The sequence below is a fragment of the Rissa tridactyla genome, chromosome 1, assembly GCF_028500815.1.
Source record: "Rissa tridactyla isolate bRisTri1 chromosome 1, bRisTri1.patW.cur.20221130, whole genome shotgun sequence".
Lineage (NCBI taxonomy): Eukaryota > Metazoa > Chordata > Aves > Charadriiformes > Laridae > Rissa > Rissa tridactyla.
The window spans coordinates 36,910,928-36,936,813 of NC_071466.1; the positions used below are offsets into that span (position 1 = coordinate 36,910,928).

At 41.4% G+C, this 25,886-nt stretch overlaps 1 protein-coding gene across 4 annotated transcripts in view; it reads left to right on the forward strand.

The window, feature by feature from the left end:
- Nucleotides 1–25,886, forward strand: part of ELF1 (E74 like ETS transcription factor 1) — a 93,901-nt gene that overhangs the window by 37,510 nt on the left and 30,505 nt on the right. For 2 of the 4 annotated variants that reach the window (XM_054191106.1, XM_054191114.1), the window contains exons 2-3: nucleotides 16,213–16,522; nucleotides 24,644–24,818. In XM_054191106.1, the coding sequence (XP_054047081.1) occupies nucleotides 16,451–16,522; nucleotides 24,644–24,818 (247 nt within the window). In that variant the 5' untranslated portion in view covers nucleotides 16,213–16,450. Of the gene's footprint in view, nucleotides 1–172; nucleotides 330–15,608; nucleotides 15,831–16,212; nucleotides 16,523–24,643; nucleotides 24,819–25,886 lie in introns of those variants that run through there. The other 2 variants (XM_054191135.1, XM_054191125.1) reach the window with 2 other exon arrangements.

Genomic DNA, 25,886 nt, shown 5'->3' on the forward strand with positions numbered 1-25,886 from the left:
CAAGGGGAGGTAGAAAGAGGTCTCCAGGCTTGTGAGCCGGTGACTTTGGCAAGGTTGTGCTGATTTCTGTTGCGGGGCGAGACCAAGTTGGGCACGCAACTCAGCCCAAGGTGACCGGGCAATTTTGTGTTTTCCCCAGGTGATTTGGTTCCCCCCCCTCCAGCCCTGCTACCTTGCTTCCCCCTGCAGCTGGGGAGTCAGGCTGGCTCACAGAGCCCTGCAGTAGGGGCTACAGCTGGATGGCACAGAGACGTGCACAGCAGCCACCTCTGATGCCGGATTTAGTTCTGCAAAAGACACAGGAACTTGAATGATGAAATGAGGAAGAGGTGAGGCTTGAATTTCTCTACACCTGCTTTGTGGGGGCTCTGAAACTTTCCAGAATACCCTGATTTTGTCGGTCTTTTAATGTAGCACTCATAAATTCTGTGTCTAGTTCATTAGCAGTGAATTCCCGTGTCTCCCAGGGGCAGGTGTGTGCTCATATGAGAGTGACTTTGGCTTCAGTGCGAACATTTCCCCAGACATTACGAAATGAGAAATACTGGCCTGTCCAGACGTTGCCTTCCCTGGAGGGACCTTTGCAGACCCTGCTCCTTTTCCACATCACTCTTCAGAGAAATCTTTTTGCTTTTCTATATTAATCTTGTTGGTCTTTAACTTGCGTTTCATTGTTTGAAACCCCACGGTGGGAATTGTTCGTCTAGCAACAAGCCAGGAGATAATTTATATTCCCTTAATAGCCAAGTTCACTAGTTTGAAATTCCCCAGACAAATAGTCTCCCTTCTTAATCCCACCCTATGCAAATACTTTAGGACATAAAATTTAAGCTACACTGATCTGTAAGAATAAAAATGTACAGATGGCATGGGAGTATTAGCTTCTGTCTTATCCTACATAGCTGCAAGTTAATGTATTTAATATTGTAATTACGCTAAGCATCATGAAGTACACACATTTTCAGAATAATATGAATGAATACATTGCATTTTAGAGTGCATTAAAATTGGCAGCTTAAAAAGTATTATCTAACTTTTAATTATGGCTTGAGTGAATGTTCTTCTGCACTGTAACTGTGTAAGCAGTCTCTCACCTTGCAGAGGTTTAAGGCATGATTTTAGACGTGGTATTCTCTGTTTGGTTCTCTACTTAAGTTTTTTTTTTTTTCTGCAGACAGTTAAGTGAATCAGATCTGTCACGTGGTGCGTCCTGGGTAGATGTTCAGTAGAGCAGAAATGCCTGTACTCTTCATACTGTTAATGCTCCTTCTCCAATTTAGGCAGACTTCAGCATTTCATTGATTTAACCCAGCAGCAGCTTTTGGGGAAGGGTAGTACTGAATAAGTAGGTGAAGGGCATCATTTTAAAAAAGGCAGCTTGTCAGGTCAGGAGATGACCACTCTTGCTATGCAGGCTGAAAAGGGAAAGGCACCACAATATTCCGTGTCTTTGGACTTGGGGGTACTGGTTGATGAGAAGCTCAACACGGGTCAGCAATGAGCGCTTGCAGCCCAGAAAGCCAACTGTATCCTGGGCCGCATCAAAAGAAGCGCGGCCAGCAGGTCGAGGGAGGTGATTCTACCCCTCTGCTCCATTCTGGTGAGACTCCAGCTGGAGTACTGCGTTCAGCTCTGGGGCCCCCAACATATGAATGACATGGACCTGTTACAGTGAGTCCAGAGGAGGACGACAAAAATGCTTAGAGGGCTGGAGCACCTCTCCTATGAGGACAGGCTGAGAGAGTTGGCGTTGTTCAGCCTGGAGAAGAGAAGGCTCTGGGGAGACCTTACAACGGCCTTTAAACTAAAAGAGGGTAGATTTAGACTAGATAGAAGGAATAAATATTTTACAATAAGGGTGTTGTAACACAGGAACAGGTTGACCAGAGAGGTGGTAGAGGCCCCATCCCTGGAAACGTTCAAGGTCAGGTTGTATGGGGCTCTGAGCAACCTGATCTAGTTGAAAATGCCCCTGCTCATGGCAGGGGGAGTGGACTAGATGATCTTTAACGGTTCCCTCCAACCCCAACCATTCTGTGAAAACAGCACAACTGTTCAGTGAATGTCTGACTTGGCAAACACCTGGAACCTGGACACAGATGATTGATTACCTTTTGAAAAGCTGGCTGAAATGAGACAAAGGTATCCAAGAGGTAAACAAGAGAAACGTAGAAGCATTTGCCTCTCAAAACAATATTCTTTAAGTATATCAAGTGAGTTAACACTGAAGATGCTAATAGGAGAAAGAAGAAAAGATGATGACAAAGGTTGGGGAAGAAAAAACCCAAACCTGCGGTCTCTATATGGATGAAGTTGTCGTCTCCAGAAGGGTGAGAGACAAAGACAATTCTGTACCTTTTTCCGTATACAGTGGAAGTATATTCAGTGTGTCTACATTAGACGAGATTATTGGGATAACTTGCATGTAGAGCTCTTCATGCTGTGCGCTCCACGCCCATTAAGTAGCTAGCTGTCTAGAAACAAGGTGGTTTGTGTACCAAACATGTTACAGTGAGAGCATAGGGTTCGGTGGGGTTTATTTTTGCTTTGTTTTGTTTTTTCAAGTCTCTCTGGCTATGTAATGCTCACCTTTTCTAACCAAGGCCACATCCCTCCCTCCTTGTCTTTGCATGTGTGTGTTGGTGCTTTCCTAAAGTTGTTTCCAGCTCAAGTTCAGTTTTAAATAATGTTTTGAGAGTATTCCTTGAGTTCAGAGCAAACTGGTTGGTGGCTTACTTTGCTCCCTTTCCTGCATGCTGCCGGAGAGCTTACTAATCGTGTTTACTTGAGCATATCTGGAGTATTTTGTTGCTTCTTGCCTTTCTCTGTGGTGAGCTGTGACCAGGAACGCTGGTATGAATTACCCATGCAGTAAGCACGTACCACTTCAGAGCTGTGACTCGTTCTGCTGAGGGAAAACGTACGGTTACAGCCTTCTATCCTTAGCCCTTCTGCCTGTGAGTTTAAAAGCTAAGCTCCCTCATTGTACAGTTTTCATTTTTTTTTTTTTTTTTTGGTTAGGCCTGTAGAAGTTACATGAGTTGCAGCTACAGTGATCTGTAAAATATGATAAACTAGAAATCAGGTGGAAGAGTTCAGCTCAGAAAGGAGTAACAAACCCCACGCCTTGATTTGGGACACTGTTTTGAAGGTGTGGAGTTTGTTTTGGTGTCCCATTTAGGAGAACAAGACTATGATGGCCTACGTGAATTCTTCTTACATGAACGCTCTGAGCTAAAGAACCTGATTAAGCCAAAAATAAAGTTGAATGCACTCAGGCTAAAAAGACCCAGTTACGTTAGAAAAGCCAAATAGTGTGGAAAAAAAAGACTCGTCAGTCCTGGAGGTTAGTGGGAGGGTGCTCCTGGAGTCTGACTGACATCTCTTGACTTCCCTGTGTGCAACTGTTCCTTATCAGTCTGCCTGATGGTAGGTACGGTTTGGTGGTTTGGTACTTTGCACCTCCTCTTGTATGACCTTGCATTCCTGTTTCTACAGGCTTTTTGGAATCAAGTGTTTGTGCTTGTGAAATGTTAGAAGGTGGTGTCACTCACTCTTGGGTTGGGCTTTTCTGTTGCCTTTTGAGGTTTTTTTTGGAATCTGTATGAAAGCTTAGTGCAAACATTAGCTTTGTGATTTTGACGAAGTACAAGATTTGTCTTAATTTTTCTGAAAGATTTGCTGACTGAGAAGTGTCTCTCCTGTCCCAACCTCATAAATAACTCCCTGGCTGTGTTAGTAATAGTATTAGACTCTCCAAGCTCTTAAACATAAAAAATTCACAGTAGTACTCGTCTTAGTACACCCATCAAACTATTTCAGAAAGAACTTATAAGAAGAAGTAACCTCAACGGTCGTGGTTGAGCAGGAGACAAAGTGGACCCTTGGGGATTTCTAAGGAAGGTGTGTGTTGGGGCACCCTGTGGGTGCCGTGCTCTGTCTGATCACAGACTGGAGAAAACAGGTCACCTCTTGCCTGGTGCGAAAAACCTCACTGATGAATTCCTGTGGTATAACCATTGGAAATGCGTGACTGAGTACTTTCATTTCTTATATTTGAGGTAAAGCTGGTGGGAAAAGCTCAATGAGGATCTTTGTGACAATTAGATTAAAAAGCTTCAGGCACAGTTTGCAAAAATGTGTTTTAACTGATAAGCTTTATTAATAAGAAAGACTGAAAATCTGATGTTTCTATCTATATTTTACCCGCGCGTCATTGTTAACCACAATGCTAACTTAAATATAAACCTAAGTGCTCTTCTAAATCTGGAGCTAGAAACTCTGAAAGACCGAAATGCTTGTTTAACGCTGTTTTAAGAAAGCAGCTTATAGTTGCAGTGCTTTGTGATACTGGCTGTACTGTTTCTTGACACAAGCTCTCTTAGCCTTTTATTTTTTTGCTTTGCTTTGATTGGGCCTGTGACTCTTGTCTGAAGGGTTAAAAAGTTATTTAAATAAAGGTTTAGGTTAAAGCAGCATGCGATTAAAACTCTTCTTGGTTGTTTCATCTATGCTCTCCAAGTTAGCTCGCTTGTGTGAGTGTAATGGGGTATTATCTTGTATTCTCAGCTTTAGCAAAATGGACCACCTGTCCCAAGAAGGATGCTGCCTGAGTAGTCCTCTGTGAGTTGTAAGAGTATACATATTTATTTGTTAAAACGCTGTTTAATTCCAAGGTGTATGAACTTAGGAGACTGCTGAAGTGTGTGCTGTGGAGGTGGGATTCTGGTGAGGTGTAGAGTTGCACACCGACGGATTGAGGCGTGCAACGTAGCACCCCTGTTCAAAGCAGCAGAGTAAGGCCGAGATGGAATCACAGGGAAACACATTGATTTGCTGGTTTTGAAGTGTATTGTGGATTTCCTTGTGTTATGGGGATCTTCTCAACGCTGGCAGCTGGAGAGGAGGAAAGAATGTGGCATGTTGTCCCCAGTGGTTGCAACCTGCCAGTGTCTTGTTTTGAACCAGCTCATGAACATTCACTAACAAGTTGATTGTGTGCTTTTTATGACTTCCTTTCACATGGAGTAACCCATTCATAACTAGCAACCTGGTCTAGTGGGAGGTGTCCCTGCCCACGGCAGGGGAGTTGGAACTAGATGATCTTTAAGGTCCCTTCCAACTCTAACCATTCTATGTGCGTGTAGGAAAGCTAAGGCACCTGTCATACAAGAACACATAAAATACCTTATGTAGTCCTCTGAAGCGTCACTGTCACAGCTGACGTTCATAGGGATGGCCATGCATCTTGCATAAAGAGATAAATCGCTGCTACTTTTTTTCCAGCACTGCGGGGTTTAACTCGCCGCTGTCTAGACTGCAGACCCTAGACTGTGGAAACAGGATTAGCAGCACATGCTCCAGAAAGAGAAGGCAGGCTAAAGGCCATCAGGGAAAAGGTGGAAGAGCCAAGCCCAGGGCAGCACCGTGTCCTGGCCGGGCAGAGGGAAGCTGGTGGTGCTGGGAGGGCCATGGGCTGGAAAAGCCATCATCTCATGCTGTGCTGGTCATGTACTGAAAATATACCTGCCTGCCTCCTGCTGTAGCAGCAGGGTCTGAAGGGAGGTGAGAAATTAGTGTAATTAAATGATCTTGAACCCAGAACAAGCTGTTAGGGGTTTCTGAGACCTGCTAAAATAAGCAGCAAGTGCTTCCTGGCCATGGTTTTCATCGGAGGTAGGAGAAGTCTCTCTGCTGCTGGTTCTCTGGGTTTGTTCTTGAGGGCATCTCAGAGCTGCTGTTCTTGGTGTAGCCAGCCTGTGTCCTCCAGTTCCTAAAACGAAATCTCATGCCGTCCTCTAGCTGTCAGGTAAGAAGGAAAAATGACTCCTCTGCTACAAATGTTTTTTAGGTGATACATGCTAGAATAAAAGTTTTTCCCATTGGTAGCAAGGGTTAAACATTGAGGGCAACAGGTATAGGCAGACTTAGGTATGTGATATGTTTGACTGTTTTGCAAGGTGCTATAAATGTTGGCTCCGTGTAATCTGATGCCAGGGTAGGACAGCCTAACTTAATGAAGGAAAATAGAGAGCAATGTAAAAGAACTGGAAATTCAAGTCTAGCTGACTAATACCAGCCTGCTCCAAAGGGTTTTGACTGTTCGTATTGCTGACAGCTGACAGCGAATGAGAGGCAAACAACAGAAACATTGCCTAATCTGCTCTGTATTCATACAGGTTCTTTAAAGACACTGCAAAGGTAAGACATTTTACATTTCTCAACCGGGCAGAGTTGCTGAATGTAGCCTTGAACATACACATCGTCGATAGGAGTAAACTGAAGCTTGAAGTCTGTGCCTGTGTGTGTTTGGGAAAGGGGCAGCTTCAGCAAGTTCTGCGTCGATTAGTTTGTCCCCCTTTCTAGTTGGTGCACATCAATTAAATCAAGTTCAGACTTCTGAAACTGCTTGGATACTCCTAGAAATGCAAATCACACAGTATTTTTATGGCTACAACAGAGAGTAATTTTGAACTTGTTTAAATGTTTTGTTCTTTGTGCTTGACAGTCCAGTTGGAAAAGTTTAAATTAATTAATTGCAAAAGGAAAGCCACAGAATGCTAAAAATCCGTGTTGCAGAAATTGTAACAGGGATTTTTACTGAGCTTGGTCTTGTAGCATCTTCTGCAGAATGCTGAAAAATCCTGTGGGAGTTTAACTCCCTGATCTAGAATTACCAACGCTTGGCTGGAAAAGGTCGCCTGGAATAAGAAACTTTTGACTTGAACCTGATCTCCGCTGGCCTTTTTTCAGTTTCCCCCTTTAATGTATATTTTTTATGTGCATTTATATTCCAGCTTCAAAAAAAAAAAAAGTCTATGTCTTTTGGCCAGTGTATTTTTCTTTGGTAAACTTAACTTACCTGCAGGTGATTTAAAAATAATGACTGCATTACTAATTTGTGGGCAAAGTAATTTTTAGAGAACGGTTGACAGTTTTATATCAGTATTGGGTACAGACTGGCAACTGGTAATTTGTGAAATTTGGCACCTAGCCAAAGCAATTACATTTAGTTTCCCCTGATCTTTCTTCCTCCTGCTGCCACCTCTTCATTCTCCTGTGTGTATGTGTTAATCAAAAGAGCAAAACCTCTGGGGGTCAAGCAGTTCTTTCCCCCTCCACCCTCCTTTACAAGTTTCCTTGTATCCTGTTGTAGCTGTCTTGGAGCTCAGCCCTTCGGCTGTCTCTATGTTGAGACCCTTTCCCTTTGAAATCAGTGAGATTTGATTTATCTGCCGCTCTCTTGTTATAGTTGCTTATAGGATCGTGGTCTGAATGCTCCTTAAAAGGTGCTGTTAAAGGCCAGAAACCGCCTGAGGGTGCCTTTTAAAGCATTTATTCTGTGTCACTGGAATAATTCATTTTGTTTGCAGAAATTTCTGAAACAGGTTGGGGATTTTATCAATTTACAGTTTTCTCGGTATCTTTTTTTAACCAGCTTTTTGAGATTTTTCTGAAATATAAAAAATAGTAAGACATCTTTGATACTAATGTTACTTATTAATGCTGGTAATTTGTTTATCTTATGATAACACATAAACCAATCCAATTTAGTATTGGATAAAACAGCATATACAGTGTGTTTTAGGAGAGGGAGTAATGAGAGATCTTTTGTTTTCCTTTCTCTCCATACTCAGTATCACTTACCTCTTGATGAGCTAGACTATGTGGACACTTGCAGTGTCATATTAAACTTGTAGTCCATCTATTCTGGTTTTGGAGTGTTTAATGTATTTTTTTTTCTGGTGGGGAATAAGTGAGTCCAGAAGTGAGCAAGTACAAAGAAAAAAAAAAAAGGCAGCAAAATCCTGCCTGTAGAAATGTGTGGTTGCAATCTGCATTGCTGGAGGTTTGCCTTGTGTTATGACAGGTCTTTTCCATTCTGTTTAAAACGAAAACCTTATGTAATGAAGCTGATTTGTTCTAATTACATCGAGCTGTTTTTAAAACATTTTATAATTTTCCTAAGCTTTTGACTTCTGTCATGTCTGTAGCAAGGAGTTTGAGCAAGTACGTCTAGGCTGATGCATTTTTAAATGCTTGCCTTTTGTCCTTTCAAAACTAGTTGCTTCTCGACTTAATTGAACGTCTCCTTGTTCTCATTTTATCAACTAGGAAATATGAGCACCTGATTTGTTCCTCCTCTTTACCAATAGTGATGAATTAACTACAAAGGCAGAATTAAAGGACAGACCATGTTAGTGATTCCCAAGAGTTTTGGACCAGCAAACCGCACTCCCCAGCCTCTGCGTTTACTGGAGATAAGCACGCACGTGTACCATTATGCAGTAGCAGGAAGAGAAGCAGGTCTTTGCTGTGAATGCTGCTGTTTTAAGCTGGTCCTTGGACCTATATTATATTGCTAAATAAGGCCACGCTTTCGTAAACGTTCTTCATAACAAAACCTGATGGTTGTTAGGATAAGAGGACTCTAGACAGACCATCACGGAGTTCTTAGAAAGACTGGCAGTCATGCTGTCGGTCACCAGGAAGCTTGGTGTGCTTGTGGCCAATGTTTTTCAGGTGGTGAAGGCCTGACTTGCACATACTTTTCTCCCCTTTTTGACCATAACTACATACAGATGTTATCTTTGCAAGACGGAGATGTTAGTGCTACTCTCTTCCCCAGGCTGGTAGGCCGACTGCTGAGTTCTTGCAGGCTTGGCTGACTGTGTGAACTCCCCGTGCACTGCCTGGGGGGACACTGTCCTTTTGCGGGGGGGGAGGGGGGAGGCGGTGTCCAGTTAATCTACTTTGTTTGGCCTTCAGCAGATGAGGGGAAGATCAAGCTAAATATTCTCCCAGTGGAACCGAGGTGGTGGTGAGCAGCAATGGGTGGAGGTGACTGAACTGAAAGCAGAGAAGGAGCACTTCTGCGTATCGCCCTGTTGTATAGGGATGTGGGAGGTTGTGGGAGTTTTGCTTCTTTGGTAGCCAAAACAGCTACACCAAATGTAAAAAGTCAAAGCATTAGAAGAGCATACATTTCATAGAGTCATAGAATGGTTAGAGTTGGATGGGACCTTAAAGATCATCTAATTCCAACGCCCCTGCCATGGGCAGGGATGCCTTCCACCAGCCTGGCCTTGAACACCTCCATGGATGGGACATCCACAGCGTCTGTGGGCAACCTGTTCCAGTGTCTCACTACCCTCACAGTAAAGAATTTCTTCCTAATGTCTAATCTAAATCTACACTCTTTTAGTTTAAAAACATTACCCCTTGTCCTGTCACTACATGCCCTTGTAAAAAATCCCTTCCCATCTTTCCTGTAGGCCCCCTTCAGGTACTGGAAGGCCGCTATAAGGTCTCCCCAGAGCCTTCTCTTCTCCAGGCTGAACAACGCCAACTCTCTCAGCCTGTCTTCATGAGAGAGGTGCTCCAGCCCTCGGATCATCTTCGTGGCCCTCCTCTGGACTCACTGTAACACGTCCATGTCCTTCTTATGTTGGGTGTACACATACACATACAAAAATAGGGGTAAAGTGTTTTTATGTGACTGCAACTGATAGGTGTATGCGTGCATCCACCCAGGCATCTTGAGTAGGTGCTATGCATTAAAGCAATATTATGTGGCTTTTATCTAAGTGTAGTTGAAGTAATGCAGCTTATCTGTGAGCTGAGGCTTTAGTAACCCAAATTCAATCTGAAAAGTTTCAAAGCCCTATGGATGGCCAAGACTGCCAGCTCACATAACCACTTCTGAAAATTTACCCTCATCTTCTCTTTTATGTGTCTGATGTGCCAGAAAGTGCAATTTGGGCAGCTGCAAAATGGTGTTTGAATCCACTAAACAGTTTTGATACGGGGAGGGGGCAGGCAGGGAAGTAGTTCCAATCTCTGACATGATTTGGGGAGATTGATGTTGTGATGTCCCATCTCCCTAACCTCTTTTTCTTATACCATGCACCCAACCTGTAGAAATGCAAAATTCAGTTATTTTCTTCTCAGGTGAATGAAGAAGTGGGGGGGAGAGGATTTGGACCCTTGCTTCCCCCTGGAATGCCGTGGCTCCCTTGCTTTAGGACAAGTTACAGATAACTTTTCCTGTTGAGTTGGCTCTACTTTGAAAGAGCAAACACTTTGCAGAGAGGTGACTAAAACCCAGCATGGCCTTTCTCTTCCTGATCGGATTAGGGAGGCTTGCTCTTTATCGTAGCGGATATTCAAATACTGTATTCAGAGCTCAAGAGCTTCAGTAGTTGAGTTGGGGAGAGCCTTCCTTGCCTCAATATCTTTTAGCTTGCTGTTTAGGATTGGCCTTTTGGTGATAGTCTCATCTTTTGTTGCTGCAGCATAAATCAATTATTTACAGTGCTCTACGTCTACACACTTACACTGATTTGGGGCTACCTCTATACGTCGAGCATGCTGGCGGGAGAGGATACAGAGGAAAAAAAAGCATGAACCACACTGTAATTTTCTTCAGATTTCCCTGCAGCACTTCACCAGGTTGCTGGGTTTATGTACAACAGCTGTGTTATATAAATGTGCTAAATAAAAGGGACTTAAAAAGTATGAAGGAACATGGGAGATAGGAAAAGGAAGGTTTTCAGGGGTGGGGGAGTGTGTAAACAGTGCTGGAGTTGTTACCGTTAATAGTCTAGAAAGGAATCTTGCCTCATATTAAATATTCAGGCTAAAAGAAGTAGTTGCCAAAAAAAAAAAGTAGTTGCAAAAAAAAAAAAAAAGATACTCGTTGAAAATGTGATTTTTTTGGTGACAGCAAAGAAGAGCTTGTTGCTTGCGTTTGTGCTTTCTGCTCTCTTTGGAGTAAGCGTGTGCTTTTTATGTGAGATTTAGGGAAGGGGGGTTCATTTCACTTCTTTTGTATTGACTGAATTGTGTGCCTATTCTTTTTTCTTTTATGCTTGTTTGTATTTAACAGATGAAGCCTCTTACTCTCTGTCCTCTTGCTGGATGTGTACTGAGAGCCCGTGGTGACATAGGCTAGTTTCCAGCCTGGCTGCAAAACAGGGATTTATTGATACCGAAGATTTCTTTGTCCTTAACGAAAGCTCTGCAAAGGTCACTCTGTTGACTTTTATTATGTAGCTGCTTTTTGCAGTTTCCCCTAGGCAGTGTGGATGCTTTCAGAAGATTTCAGGCTGTTCCTTATGTGGTTTCTTTCCTTACTCGGTGATAGCCCCTTACCATGTTGTTTTCCTATCTCCTTTAATTTGTATGAGCAGTTGAGATACTGAGCCTTCAGAAACTTTTTGTGCCAAGTAACATAGATTAACTTGTTCTTCTTGCTTGTCATTCTGACAACTACAGGTGCCCTGGGTCTAAGGACATGGTTCAAAGCTCCTGTTTTGTGCAATTTCTTAATATTGCTGAATAGGAATAATCAATCTGTGAAGAATGCCACAGTAGACTATGTTGTTAGCATCTATGTTCAGTGTGGACCATATGTAAAGAAGATCATCATGGGTTTGGGATTTCTGCATTACAAGAACTGCAATATCATTCAGCTTTTCCCCCCTTTTTAAGAAAACCAGACTCTATCTTAAAAAGATGTGACTCTGCAGAGCGTGGACTGCCTCTGGCTTGATCTGTCCTTAACCTCCACTGGTAGAAAGGAATTAGAAACTTGAGTGAGACGGTGCAGTTACCATCCGTGTGTTTGTCTGACTTCACCTGGGATGGTTTTCAGTCCTTCAGTCCAAAATTTCCAGGTGATGTCTTTATTCTTCCCTTTCCTCTCGTTCACTCCCATCTTCCTCCCACATCCAAGATGGTGTTGAGAAAGGGGCTCAGCTTTGCGTTTCTGTTAAGTCACAACTTCCATACTTCTAGGCTAGAGCTCATGCTGCAGACTGTCATAGAAAATCATTGTGAAACTTCAGTCCCAAGTCATTTGTCCCTGTGCTTAACGAGTTGAGCTGTTTCAGCAGTGACTCGGGATTCAGATCTGCGTTTGAATCTTAAAGCAGCTAAGCTGGTTCTTAATTTTAAATGTATGAATGATCTTACTAATTTCACCAAAAAAAGGCAGCGCGGGATGATTACAGTCATCTGTAATAACCCTAAATGGGACTGGATCCGGGAGCTGGCTGGAGGTGTCTTTCTGCTTAGCTGGGGTGCTCTCAGTGCCAAGACTTGGGTCTTCCTAGCTTACAGCTGAGCTCCTTCAGCAAATTTTATGTTTGTGCCTAGCACTTTGGTGCCTGCTACCTGCTCCAGCATGGTGCCACTGTGTTATTTCGTATAATTGTGGATTTGTTGCTTCCAAGTTGGAGCCTAGTTGCAGTATTGCAACTTCACCGTTGGGACCAAAAACGCTCGTTCTGGAAGTATTTCTTATGAGCTTTGTTGAACTGGCTAAATAGGGCTAAGGTTCAAGTGCAGGGTATATATGGTGAAGGGTGGTGGGGAAAAATGTTGTGATTTCTAGCTGGAAGGAGTCCTGCAATGTATCTTCTGGGAAACCAGAGCGGCAGTGTACTAAGGGTTAAACTGGCTGAATGTGCTTTTTGACAGACTGGTTGAGGACTTGTTTCTAGATGTTGAAATAACTAGAGGAGGGGAATTTCCAAGAGGGATTGAAGTAATTTATTTGTATGTTCAGTTTCAAGGATTAAGGAAAACTAAGATGTTTATATATATTGCTGTGTCTTAATATAGCTTTTTATAACAGGTCTGTACAACAATTAGTAAATATGAAAGCAAAACCTTACTTATTCTGTAGTTCTGAAAATTTGATGTAAATTTTATGGTAATATATACTGGGTTCCCTTTCTCCTAGGACTATTTGTATGTAGTCAAGCTTATTGTGCATGTGAATACAATGTACACATTTTGTGCTGTTTGCAAATAATTAATTTTCTACTCACAGATGTACATATAACCAGGCAGGGAGATAAGTGGCATTATATATCAAAAACAACGGTTATGTTTGTGTTAGCCTATAGACAGCAGGATCCTGTGATACTTGGAATAATGAAAGCACAGTTTATAAAAATAGATGTGCAGGAAAATGTAGCTGGTTTAGAATTGCGCTGGCTTCTGTGAAAAGCTGTGCTTGTTTTCTGTATGCCAGAGAAAGTGATATGGGTTAAGGGAAAGTACTTTTGCATTATTTTGCCATGCTATTATTGCCCGATAGATCATTTGCTATTACTGCTTACCACTAAAGAAGTAATGAAAAATTTCCCATAAATAAGAATAGTTTGAGTGCCTAACCTTTATAAGCTTAGATATAAAAGCCCACTAAAGCCTATTCACTCACTTGTCTTTGACTTTGGTGGCAATGTTGTGGTTAGATGGCTCTTTTCTTGTGAAAAGGTATCATTCTACTTTATTTATAGATTCCTTCTTTGTGGTTTTGGGGAGGGGGTGTAGGGAGAAGGAACAGTCTGCTATATATTCTTGCATCACTGCATCACCATGGTGCAAAATTTATAAAACGGCTTTTGAATAGCTGTTCCCGCAACAGTATTGGATGATTAGGAACTTCAAAAAAGTAAAATAAGTGTGACTATTGTAAGTAGTGTTCATGTGGATCCCTTCAGGATCAAATGCATTACACTGCTGTCTTCTCTTAAATGATGTTAAATCACGATGATTAGTTTTGCATTGAGCGTTTTGTTGTTTTTTTAAAAAATAAAAAGTAAAAAAAGACCTCGATGGCTTTTAGTAAGTGCGCTGCCAAAGCTTTTGGATCTTACACATTTAGTGTGCATCTTCGTATTGTAGTATGTACTGTAAAATATCCTTATTTTACAGAGAATGATCTGGCATTAATGGAAGAATATGCCAGTTCCCAGTGCATGCAGTGATCTTCTAAAATCTGTCACGGTGGCTATAGCTCCGTTTTTCCTTGTACCACATGAGCTTCCTAGGTAGCCCATGTCTCCGGCACTTCATTTATCCTAATTTTACATTGACGCTGTTAATTGTTACTGACCTTAGAAAGTTACTGGACCTTAAGAACTTGTACTGTTTGTTCATACACGTGGCTTCAATTAGTGTAATGGAGATGATTATAAGTCCTTGCTGTATTCCGGCTCTCATTCTCCCTAGACAATTAGGTTAACCCCCGTTTTAAAATAAGTCTCCATTTGGAAGCTGAGGAGGTTCTTGTATTTGCCCGGTGATCTTTTGGAGTTACTCTTCACTGATTAGAGGGAGTGACTTCAGGTATTATTATTTCATCTTGTTGGAGAGTTATAATTTGTTTCTAGGCAGTAACCAAAATAGAAGTTGTACTTAAATAAATTTCCATACCTGTCCTCTCTTCTGAAAGAGCTGGTATGTCCCTATTGACCCATACTGACCAATTTCAACCACTGTAGGATTAAACTATGTATTTTATAGATAACATACTTTATTTTGAGGCTGGCATACAAAGCTGGCAAGAGTCTGGGATGGGACAAGTTGGTGTTAGTCCCACTGCTGGAGTGTGTGTAACTTTTTAATAGCATTCTTATCTTCTCAAAGGCGAGGCCAACTAATTAAATTAGGGAAGTTACCCAGCATTATATGGTTGCATGTAATGTTTTCACTGCCGTAGTCTTGCTGAAGTACAGAGAAAGCCTTGTAAGTATTTAAGGCATCCTGCAAAATGGCAAGGGCTGAGGTTGAACAGTCACGGTTCCCAAAGCACATCCTTTTCTGTTCATGCATGTAGCTCTCATTAGTGCAAATATTCTCTCGTTAGGGTTGTGGCTACTCTTATGAACCCTTTAACAGCTAATTAAAGCATGCTTTGGAAGTTGGGGAGGTTCTCCTGTTTGCATAATCTTGGGTTTCCTGATTTCTTAGAAGGGTAGGATCTAGTGACTTAAATGCTTGAATGCTCTGCCATCACTACTTAGGAATTTTGGAATACCACAATCTATATGGGAAAAACAGCTGTTACATTTCCTAGAGTGAGGGAGTATGAGCCTGTGACATGATCCTCCCTAATTAAATTGCTTGGCATTGAGGAGAGCAAGATGCCCTTCATTTTTTTTTTTTTTTTTTTTTTTTTTTTTTTTTTTTTTAGTTTCAGCCTACTGCAAAAACAAGGCAAAGCTAAACCTCCTGTACAAAGGCAGATATTAATCCTCACCAATGGCACTGAAGTCACCCAGAGCCTTTCCTGGGGGTCTCAGTCTGGATGGGTATGTGGTAGACCTCTGCCCCTTATTCTTCTCTCACAGCAGCCCTTAGTCTAAGGCAGTTTAAATAATTTTGATCAAAATGCTAGGCAGCACACATTTTGCTTCCTTAAAAACATATTAATTTAAACTCCCTTAGGTTCCTAATTTTAGACACCTGCTTCTGTTGTTATGTTGAAATGCTAGATTATTTTTTTTCTTAATGTATTGGTCACCTTAGTTGTATAAAAACATTATGTTTTGTGCTCACCTTTTTCCCCAGGAGTGATACAGCACATCTCTTTGTAACCTCTTGTTTACCTTTGGCACTGATGAGTAAATGAAAATGTGGGAGCTGCAGGCACGCATCCCTCCAGTGAAGCTGTTTACATTCCATAGTTTGGGATTTTTTTTTTTTCTTTGCTATTGTACTGTGCAGTTTTTTTTTGCCTGTTCTAATTTGCCATGACGTGGTCAGTGCTGTTTCCTTCCGGCTGCTTGCGAGCCTGTGGTAGAGATAAGGATACGTTTACAGTGCATTTTTAACAAGAAGCTGAAGATCTGCTTCGTGTAGGAACTCGGGGGGCTCTCTGGATTGCACAAAGAATTTATGTGCTGGTTTCATCTGGTTGACGCTGTGGGAATCAAGATCGAGAGCATTTTACTTTTAAAATAGTAACTTTGCTAAATTTGCACTGTGTATGAAGAAGAAAGGTGATATACTCGAGATACCTTACAGCTGAGTAGGTCCGTCTGGGTTTTGTATCGTTACTTTGAACATACCTTAAAGATGAGAGTTGCTAATGGATGTGAAAACTGTGTATATGAGTCAAATGAAAAGATGGATTTTCTTTTTGTTACCTTTCCTAACTTTTTCTTAGTCCCATGCTTTTAATATTAAACGCTTTGAAACTGATATTTTACTTCCTGAAACAGTGTAATTTTAAGGGAATGAAAATTTGCATGTATTAATCAGTAAAAGTGATACCTCTGAAGATACAAAGGTGTCTGACTTCGTCAGACTTAGAACAGTTGTAGTTTGGAGCAAGCTTTATTGTGACTGCTACTATTTCACATAGCTAAAGCGATTGTTTATTAATTATAACTTTTTTATTTTTTCCCTCCACAGCGATAAAGGCTATCAAGGCAGGAAGAACAGCTCAGGACAAGATTTCCCTTGGTTTGTTTCCCTTCAAGAAGACAAGAACCTGGGAATACCGATGATCTAAGAAGTACCGACAACGATACTTGATTCATCCTGTGATCCTGCCTTTCTGCCCAGCTGGACCTCGGTGACTCTCTCCGTTCGTTTGCATTCGAGAACATCTTTCTTTGTATGTGGAGCTGAGACCTGGGAATGCGTTATTATGGCAGCAGTTGTACAGCAGAATGAGCTTGTGTTTGAATTTGCCAGCAACGTCATGGAGGATGAGCAGCAGGTATGGGATACTGTAAGAAGCCATGTTCGTCCCAGTTGGTGCTAGGAATGTTATGAAAACATGAGGAAAAAATGGGGTGTAAAACACAAAAAAGCTAATATCGAGGTCATTGTTGTTGCAGCAGATCTTTGTGCTGTTTCAAAATCTTCCTGTTGCTTCCTGTAACTTCCATGGGCAAAACAGAAATTGGTTGAAATGTTATAACTTCTGCAGTATTGCAGAGACATCCTCCTCCGAAAATGTTTTTCCTGTGTTGCTGATTTGTGCCAGTAGAATCCATCCATTTGTGATGCAAAATTCTCCAAATTATGCTATTTGACAGTAGTTTTAACTTTCCTAGCATGCTAGGATGAAATTCTGCATAAAGGTAATGGTAACACTACAGGTGACTAGAAAGAGCAGTAGGTACCTGCTCACTGCTTTTTACAGGTTGATTCAGAATCAACTATTCAGAAATAAGCTTCAAAGTAATTTTAAATTGATTTCTTTCACACTGCAGGGAAAATATGTCTCTCTAACCGAGGAGGCTCTCAGTTAGGTGTTGATTATCTAAACCACATCCCGTGGGTCCTGAGGCTTCAGTGAAGGATTCCTATTACAAAAATCAGGCAGATCCTCTGTAGGTGGTGGTTAATAGTAGGATTTTGCATTTGTTAACAAGAAATTAGGTGTCTGGGTACTGTGGAGAGACAGTTCTTAAAAGGCTGCGAAGTGCCACAACAAACTGTTCCTCTTTTTGTGAATGTGAAAAGCATTTATTCTCCCCTCTCTCAAAAATACTTCTGGCTTTATAATCTTGTCTCTGGGGTTTCTGTATGGCCTAATGTCTGGCTGGGTCAGTGGCCTGTTTCTGCTGTCAGAATCATGCGATCATTTCAATGAACTGAGCGTTGTCTGTCTAAAGTGCTAACTCAGTTTTGGGTGGAACTAGTAATGTAACTTCCTTCCCTGTATTTTTCCAGAGCTTGTGGTAGCCTGGGGATTTAGATATGGGAATTGCACAAACACAGTGGAAAACGAGCCTTATTTATTACCTCTGTTTGTTGTTCATTGCTGGTTTTACTTTACAAGGCAATGGGAGAGGGGAGAGTTGAGATGGGGAGGGCTAACTTCAGTGTGGTTTCTGGAAAGGGTAATATAAGCAAACGTGGTTTTGTTCAGTTTAGCTGTGTGTTCTGCCTCTTGCAACTTCAGATGCTCACCTGAAAAACTTTTAAAATATTAAAGAGCACTCAACAGGGCAGTAAAACTTCCCTAAACAGAACTTTCACTAGCCCCAAAACAAACTCAACTTTAGCATTTATCTCATAACCCCAATAAATCCTACTCCAGATGAAGCCTGAAGAAAGCAGGCGTCCTGTAGCATACCCGAAATGATGAAATCAAAGATGAGAAAGGCCGGAGAGAGTGCATAGCAGAAGGTCCATCACTGCAAACAGTTGGATGCAAGTTCCTCTTAAATCACTGGGTTACCTTAGTTCAGATATCAAAGGTACAGGTAGCCAGCTAGCTGGCTGCACCAAAGATGGATCTTAAATACTCAGTTGTAGAAAAGGAATCCTGCATAGGGAAAAATCTGGGAAGCTGTAGCAAGATTTAGCTCAGACAAGGATTTATGCTTCAACATTAACCTAAAACGATTGATTATGTGTATCCCTCGTTGATCTTCTTACAACATAGGAGCTATTGCTACTCCTGAAGTTTTTAATTCCTGGACAGGTAAATTGCATTCAAGGATAGATAACATGATTTGTATGCTTTGCAAAAAATTTAGCTCTGGAACTGCTCTGGCGTTGGTCAAAAGCATTTTTTGAGCTTCATCAGAATACAGAAGGTGATACAAGGGTGTCAGTTAACTGGTCTTTTGGATAACTCTTTTTGTGATGCCCACAATAGCTGTCATTGAAAGAATTTTGGTAATTTTTTTCTTGTCAAAGCTTTGCCAGAGCCTTGGTGTGCCAAGAGCTGTCAGGACGTGGAACAGCTGTGGGGAGAGGTTCGGGGTCTAGATGGCAGCTACACTCGGTGTTTCAGGGAAGTCATAATTCATGGCTATTTTTTTTAATTTTTTTTTAAAAGTCTTGGTTAAACAACAATAAATTATGAACAGTCCATTTGCAAATGTAAGCATTCAGCCAGTGGCAGATGCCAGTGGGAGGGACTCAATCATGTGGTCTCGTGTGAAAGGGAGAGTCTCTCTCTTATCAGCTCTATCCTTTTCAGTTTAGAAAATAATGATTCTTTTTAAATTTTTTTTTCTTGCGGGGGTTCGTTTATCGCATTATGCATATATGGCGAGGAAGAAATGGGGTGAAAATACACTTGTAATTTTGAGAAGGGAACAAGTGGCTTGCACCAATGCTACTGATAACCTGACTGGCTGCGGCTACATGTCAGAGGTCCTGGTTAAATAGACCGTTTGCTTTTTTTTTTTTAAAATTCTTTTCTTCCCTTTTTTTTGAGAGAGAGACTGCACGTGTAAAACTGGGCAGGAGCTACAGGCTTTGGCTGAGTCGGTGCCGCTGCCTAAAACTGCTTTTCTTTATGTCTGCAGCTTCTCTCAATGTCTTTTCATTTAGCCCTTTGTTAACTTACTCTTAACGTGACACTTGACCGGGACATTCTTGATTTAAAAAGATGAATAAAAGCAGCCACAGAGGCTGGATCCATACTAGGAAGTTTTAAATGGTGCCAGGGACATGCTGAATCATTGCAACCATTAAATTACTAGCAGGGTCCCCAGCGTGATGGCTCTGTGCCAGCAAAACAAGTGGCTCTGACATATGTAATAACCTGTGCCTGAAGACACCTTCTGTATCTCCAAGGGATGTTTTTCTCTTCCCTTCCTCTGAGGAAGAGAGGTCCAAACCCTTAGGTTGGGCCATGAATTCTGCACCAGCTTCTCGTGCCTTGGCTTGCTCTTCCACATTGCCATGGGAAACATCAGGAAACATAGAGTCACCTGGTCAACACCAAGGTCTACGTTCTTTTGGCTATTTCCAGCTCCTGCTGAAAGTCCCCCCCTTATCCACTTGCAGTTTCATGAAGACTTTCAGGAAATGATTGTGAGATCCATAATGAGGTTATCTCTTCAGGAAAGCAAGTGGCATTTATCTACTTCCAGCGTCCCTCCGTGAAACTTAGTAATTTCTCAGATGCTGGCCGTGGGAATGCCTTTAAAGTCAAGAGGCTGCCTCTGCTGTTGGCACAGGAACTTCAGCAAGATAAAACTAAAGCCTATTTTCTACTCACCAAGGTCACTTTGCCTAGTTTCATTTAGTTTTATTTTAAAAAAATAAATGGTCAAGTGTATCGCAAGTCTGAATTCTGTTGCTCTGTTAAAAGGCCGTTTTTTTTCACTGAGGTTTCTTTCTCTTTTTTTTTTTTTCTGTGTAGCTTTTCCATGCTCCTGTGTATTGCGTGCCTTTCTTCCCACCCATCACTCGCACAAAATCTGTTCTACACCAGTTAGAAGTTAGTCACCTATTCCAAGGACAAGTTTTCTTCCTTAGAGGACTTGTAGTATGAGAAGCCAATGCCTCCAAAGCAGAAGAAATCCCCTTCCTTACTTTCCATTTCCACAACCAGGGTGGTGTTTTGATCTTCTGTCGGTTGGTGACAGCTGATGAGAAAACTCTCAAAGGAAAAAAAAGAAACACCTTGTCATTATGTCAAACACTCAAGAAGAATTTGAGAGCAGGAAGGAAGATCGCTGCCTTTGGCCCCTGCAGGAGGACAGGGTTCAGTTTTCAGGGGGTCATGGAGCATGACCAGTGCTTTCAGGGACCTGCTCATGGGAGCTTCCATGGACTTCAGCATCTGTCTGAAGCTTTGCACTCCTCCAAATTGTTAAAGGTCAGTCTGCAGGACTGGTTTGTAGATAAACTACAGTGAGGAATTTGGTGTCTAAGACTCGGGAAGGTTTCAGCAGTAGCTCAACTCCTTTATGTGTCCAGCAGATGTGGGAGATGCATTGAAGACAAGCCAAAGCTTTGGTACTGCTAGCATGTCATATTTTAACTGTATTTTGCACAAGAAAGATGAAGCAGCAGAAGTAGGCAAAAGAAAAAATGCACAAATTGTTTTTCTATGGTTTTATGTATTGATTTCTTGAAAATCATTGCTGACACTTTAATTTGGGACTGTTTTTTAAATTTTGGGATACTTTGCACTTTTCGTTAGTGCGTGCAGAACCACCTTTGCGTTAGAAATAAATTATTTTGTGATCTTGCTATTAGATAAGTAATTTAATTTGTCTTAATTGAATCACTACCTTCAATTCCTGTATTTAATGTTTTTTTCCCTGTGTGTAATTCTGATTACACACTATCATCAAAGGGAGCTGTAGTAAACCTGGGCTATTCTGCAGTTCTAAATGTGGACAAAGTTATTTCTGTGTCTTGCAACAACAGAGCTACAGGAAGTTTTAGCTTGGCTCTCGACTGGGATCCAGGTGCTTTCAATGAAATCAAGGACTTACAGAAGCACTGAGATAGGATTTTACCTCTCAACGGTCATATAAACATCAGCGTAGATTAGTAGTAGCTTTTAAAACTGAATAAAATGCTTGTTAAGGAAATCATAACCAATTGCAAAAACGTGGTGACGGTTTCTGCAAAAATGTGTTTCAAATCAGATTTGTTTGCAGTTACATGACTGCTTTTCTTTCTGAAAGCATATCATATATTTGTTCCAGCCTTTCCTTTTCACAAGTGTGGCAGGAAAGAAAATCCATACTTTGTACCTCCATAAGATACAAGTTGGAAGCAGGTGTAAAAATCTTTTTAAAATAAAAGACCGCAAGGAGTGATATTTACTCTGATTCTCCCAGCTCAAAACTGTTGTTAATTTAAAGAGAACCACACTGAAAGTGTCTTACCATGAGTGAGTGCTTTTCTGGTCATCTCTTGTATTTTGGAAGCTCCTCGGATGGTCTGGCGCTGAGTTCAAGTGACCAGGTACACCCCTGCCGTGGGGGTTTCTCTGCCTGTAGACAGACAAAGGGACCGTGTTGGAGTATGTGTATGATGGTTGTTTCTAGACATGGTCAAAATACAGTTTAACCTTGCAGAGCAGGTCACATCTGGTCATACGGATCAAGCCAACTGCTGCTGAAATGGGTGGCAGCAGCAATACTCAGTACCACGGGAAACATTTCAGTCAGCGGTGAAGCGTGTTTCAGTAACATGTGGATGATCGGGCTTTTGTAATTAGGTTTCAGAGCAGAGTGACGAGTAGGGTGTAATATAAACAGGGCTTTGAGAAACTGAGCTGAAAAACGTGTGACAAGCGGTTGGTTTTATCTGTGTGTCATTTATTATTCTGAAACGGTTTTTTATGACTTGTCCCCACTGAAGAATAACAGCAGCACTGGAGTTGGTTTTGCCTCTTGGAGGCCAAGTCAGTGACATGAGTGTCAGTCATTAGAGAAGGACGGTGCTGAGCCAGAGTAATTTATTTTTTTTTAATCCAGAAGGAGCTAAGGTGAGGCACAGGCAACTCCATATGTTGCTGAAGATGCTGCAGCTATCGAGCTGGTGCCATGGCAGAAGCAGGGAGGAAGGAGCACCTCACTTCGAAGACACGGTGGGGAGGCAGCTGGCCATTTGCTGATGAGCATGTAGGAGATGGACACCTACATTAGAAATAGACACCCCAACGCCTCCTCCCTTTTATAGTCAACGGAGAGGAATAGGCATTTTTAGGGCATGGTTCATCCTATCGTAGCACAGGAGCCTGAAACTGGTCAGGGAAATTGTGCCCTGGAAATACCTATTTGTCTCCGTTGGCTCTCAAGGAAACCTGAGGTTCCCAGCTCAAGTCCGAGTGCCTGCGCCACAGCTGTCTGAAGTCTGATGAGATGAACTTCACCCTTAGTGTCTATGAACTAAGGATGAGAGGACTGAAGTCTTCTTGCTTGCATCTTCCATACCCAGAATCCATAGTTTTTACCTGCTCAGTAGAATACTGAACAGGTACTTGCAAAGTATGTACTCTTCTTGCTTGCAGGTGACAGGAGCCTGAGTGGAGTGTTGTATGTCATCCTTTTTTAATTGTTTTTTAAATGTTGTTACATATATGGGTGCACAAAATATGTAACTTATATCCCAAAAGTTATAGACTCTGGCGTATTACTGAAATTGAGGTATTTAAACTATTTTTACAGTATGAGTTGTATCTCAGTAATGAGTCTGTAATGGGCCATCTTCCTTCTAGTTTATGGAATATATTGTTGAAAACAAAACCTTTTTTTAATGCATACAGTATTTTATTTTTCTTCTCTCTTTACAGTCCTTACCTTTTTTTATTGATATGGCTTTTATTTAATCAAATCTATTTTTTTATTCTTGCCTGGAAGCAAATGGGATCAGGGATGTTGGGGTCAGTAAACAAACAGGATGCGTAATGTGAACACGGTTCTTTCTGAGGAAAAGAGAGGGCCTCTTGGCCACCATTGATTCCTGGTTTCTCAGCTCCAGCAAGATGCAACCTTGGATAGAGGTGGCCGCAAAGGTGTGGGGTAGAAGCTGTCCCATGGCTTGACTGGATATATGCCCATCATCTGGCAACGTGGATGCACAAGGGGGCATTAACTGGTCTGCCCTTTGTTATTTTTTATTGATCTCCAGCCGTGTTATTCTATTTGGAAGCTTATGTTTGGTAGAGTAGGTAGGAGGTTTGTTGTTTTTAGTTTTGTTGAGGTTTATTGTTTAGCAGACTGTCCATGATAGAAGCTCATAGAAATCCTAATTTTGTTTCTTGATTCTCCCCTTTTTTCCTGATTGCCCTTTACCACAGTTGCTGCTGAGACATGTTTTACAAAACGCAGAGCAATTTAAAGTGGTAATTACTGCTTTTTAAAACTTCTAATTGCACTTTCTACTTTCAGTCCTGAAGCGACTGACTCTTCCCTAGGAGAGGCTTACTCCCATAGCCGTTGTCTATGTGTTGAGCCAGTAGCTCTGATGCCATTTTCCGTTGGTGGCGGTGTGCATGGTGGTGAGATATTGAGACATACGCAATCCCTAAGCACATTCATAATTGTATGACTGGGTTGTTTTTTTTCTTGTGTGGTTAAAATAAAAAACCTGCTTGATCTGTGCATGTCTGCACTCTTCTCTGGAGGGTGAGACCAAATGTACATATGCTGGTTTTCTCAAAAACATGCCTTAGCAATTTTTTGGTTTGTTTTCTTGTTTTTAAGCTTTCTGCATTCAGAATGTTGTTTATTTTTATAGTGAAAGAGCCTTAGAATTACACTGGGCTTTCTTTGAGCCTGCTCTGCTATCATCAGCTATGACTTTCTTCCCGCAAATGACATTTTAAAAGACTCGCTTTGGAAAATACTGTATCTGTAGTAAATGGTATTTTCTGAAAATCTCTTTCTGTTGAATGGTTGCTTTTTCAGAGAATGTGCATCTTATTATTACGACTGGTCAGCTTGACTTCTGTTTTCCCAGCTGCCTCTTCTGTATCTGATGCAAAATAGCTATCGAGACAGAAAGACGATGTCTGAAAGCAGGCTAAGGAAGAAAGCAGGGGGGAAGTAACGCCAAGTGACTAAAGCCATAAGAATTAGAGAGGGAAAGTAATACAACACGTGTATCAAGCACTCTCTGTTACACCCCTTGCTCCTGTAGCAAGCGTCCCCTAAAATAGTGATCTTCAACTAGTGTCTCATGGGGAAACCTGGTGCCTGTGAGAGCTTTGTCCCATCCTGACAGCCACAGGACTCCTCCACCCCCAGCTTGATGGGAAGAGCGAATGGTTAAGGTGCTTGCAACAAGTTGCTTGCCCAGTACTATTGCCAGCAAAGTTTAGCATTCACTCTGCTGTGCCACTTCTCTGTATTGTCAGCTTTTATGCCGCAAAATAGCGTTGTGGGAGTTTGGTATTATCTACTGGAGTAAAGTCAATATATTAGATACTACAGTGATACTCAGTGGGACACTGCTGCTACTTTGGTTTTATGTGTTAAAAATCATCTCGTTCTTTGGTACTCCCTTCTGACTGTCTAATATTCAAGTGATGTAGTATAGGTCCGTTGAAGTAAAGGGTTAGATTCGCTGTAGACTAACTACTGTTATTTTAATTTTCTTTTTTCCACCCCCCACCCCCCAGCTTGGTGATCCGTCTATTTTCCCTGCTGTCATCGTGGAACATGTTCCTAGCGCAGACCTCCTGCATAACTACTCTGGCTTAACCTGCGTGGATGAACCTAGTGACATGATCACTGAGAGCTCTCTGGACGTCGCAGAAGAGCAAATCATAGAAGATGATGATATCACCCTCACAGGTTGGCAATAAAAACATTTCTGTGACATGCTTTTGCACCAAGGTGGCTGTGGCTAATGGTGGAAAAAAAGCTTAATGACAAAAAACAGGAAACAAAATTGTAGTAGTATTGAATACTGTTAATTCTGTACAAGATGGAGAAAATTGCATTAGTACTGTTAGCTGGTGGTTTGCAGTCCCAGCTGCGCAGCTGATAATGCTGAAGAGTTTCATCCATCAACAGAGATTAAGACAGAGTCCTGCTCAGAGTACTAACAAGATCTTTCTTTGCTCTTCATAAGATTTGTTTGCTCTTATTTAATGGTTGGTACATACCTAAGTAAGCATACATGCCAAAAAGCAGGAATATGCAGCTTGTGTAGATGTACTGCTTTTAGCTTCCCAAGGATATACAATTAGCCATAAAATATGCATGTTAGCATGACGTACTGGTGTAAGTGTACTCAGCATAGTATTCATTTTGGATTGCTAATAATAATTAACACCTAAAATTCAGATGTTCTGTGTAAGTTCTGTTAGAAAAGGGAGCCCCAAAGAGAAAACAGTTCTCAAGAGGAAGGCTCAAAGATATGTCACAGTTTTTTAAAAAATAACCCCTCACTGAATGAATGCAAATGAAACATTTGTGCAGAACAAGTCTGAAAGGTGGAGTAGATACCTCACATAGAGAGGATCTGTTTCTGCATCTTCTTTCAGCCATTAGGCTCCACACCTGGACTGTGTCCAGGGCTGGAGACAGCGTACTGGTTTCAGTCATGCTTTTGACGTTATTTCCAAAGGCGTACTCTGATACAATCATTTACCACCAAAAGCAAACCAAAAACTCAACAAAACTTAACATGAGGAACAGTTCACAGAGTAAATTGATGTGAGCTATTCTCAGTAAATGGTTTTATCTTTTATAAGATCTTTTTTATCTATTCTTTATCTTTTATATTATTTTATAATAAACCATTTTATAATGGTTTATTATAAAAATGGCTTTTTTTTCAGTAGTGAATTATCTGTGAACAGACTGTGACCGTACAAATAAGTTAGCTGATTATTCAAGAAGGTTTTTCATACTTAA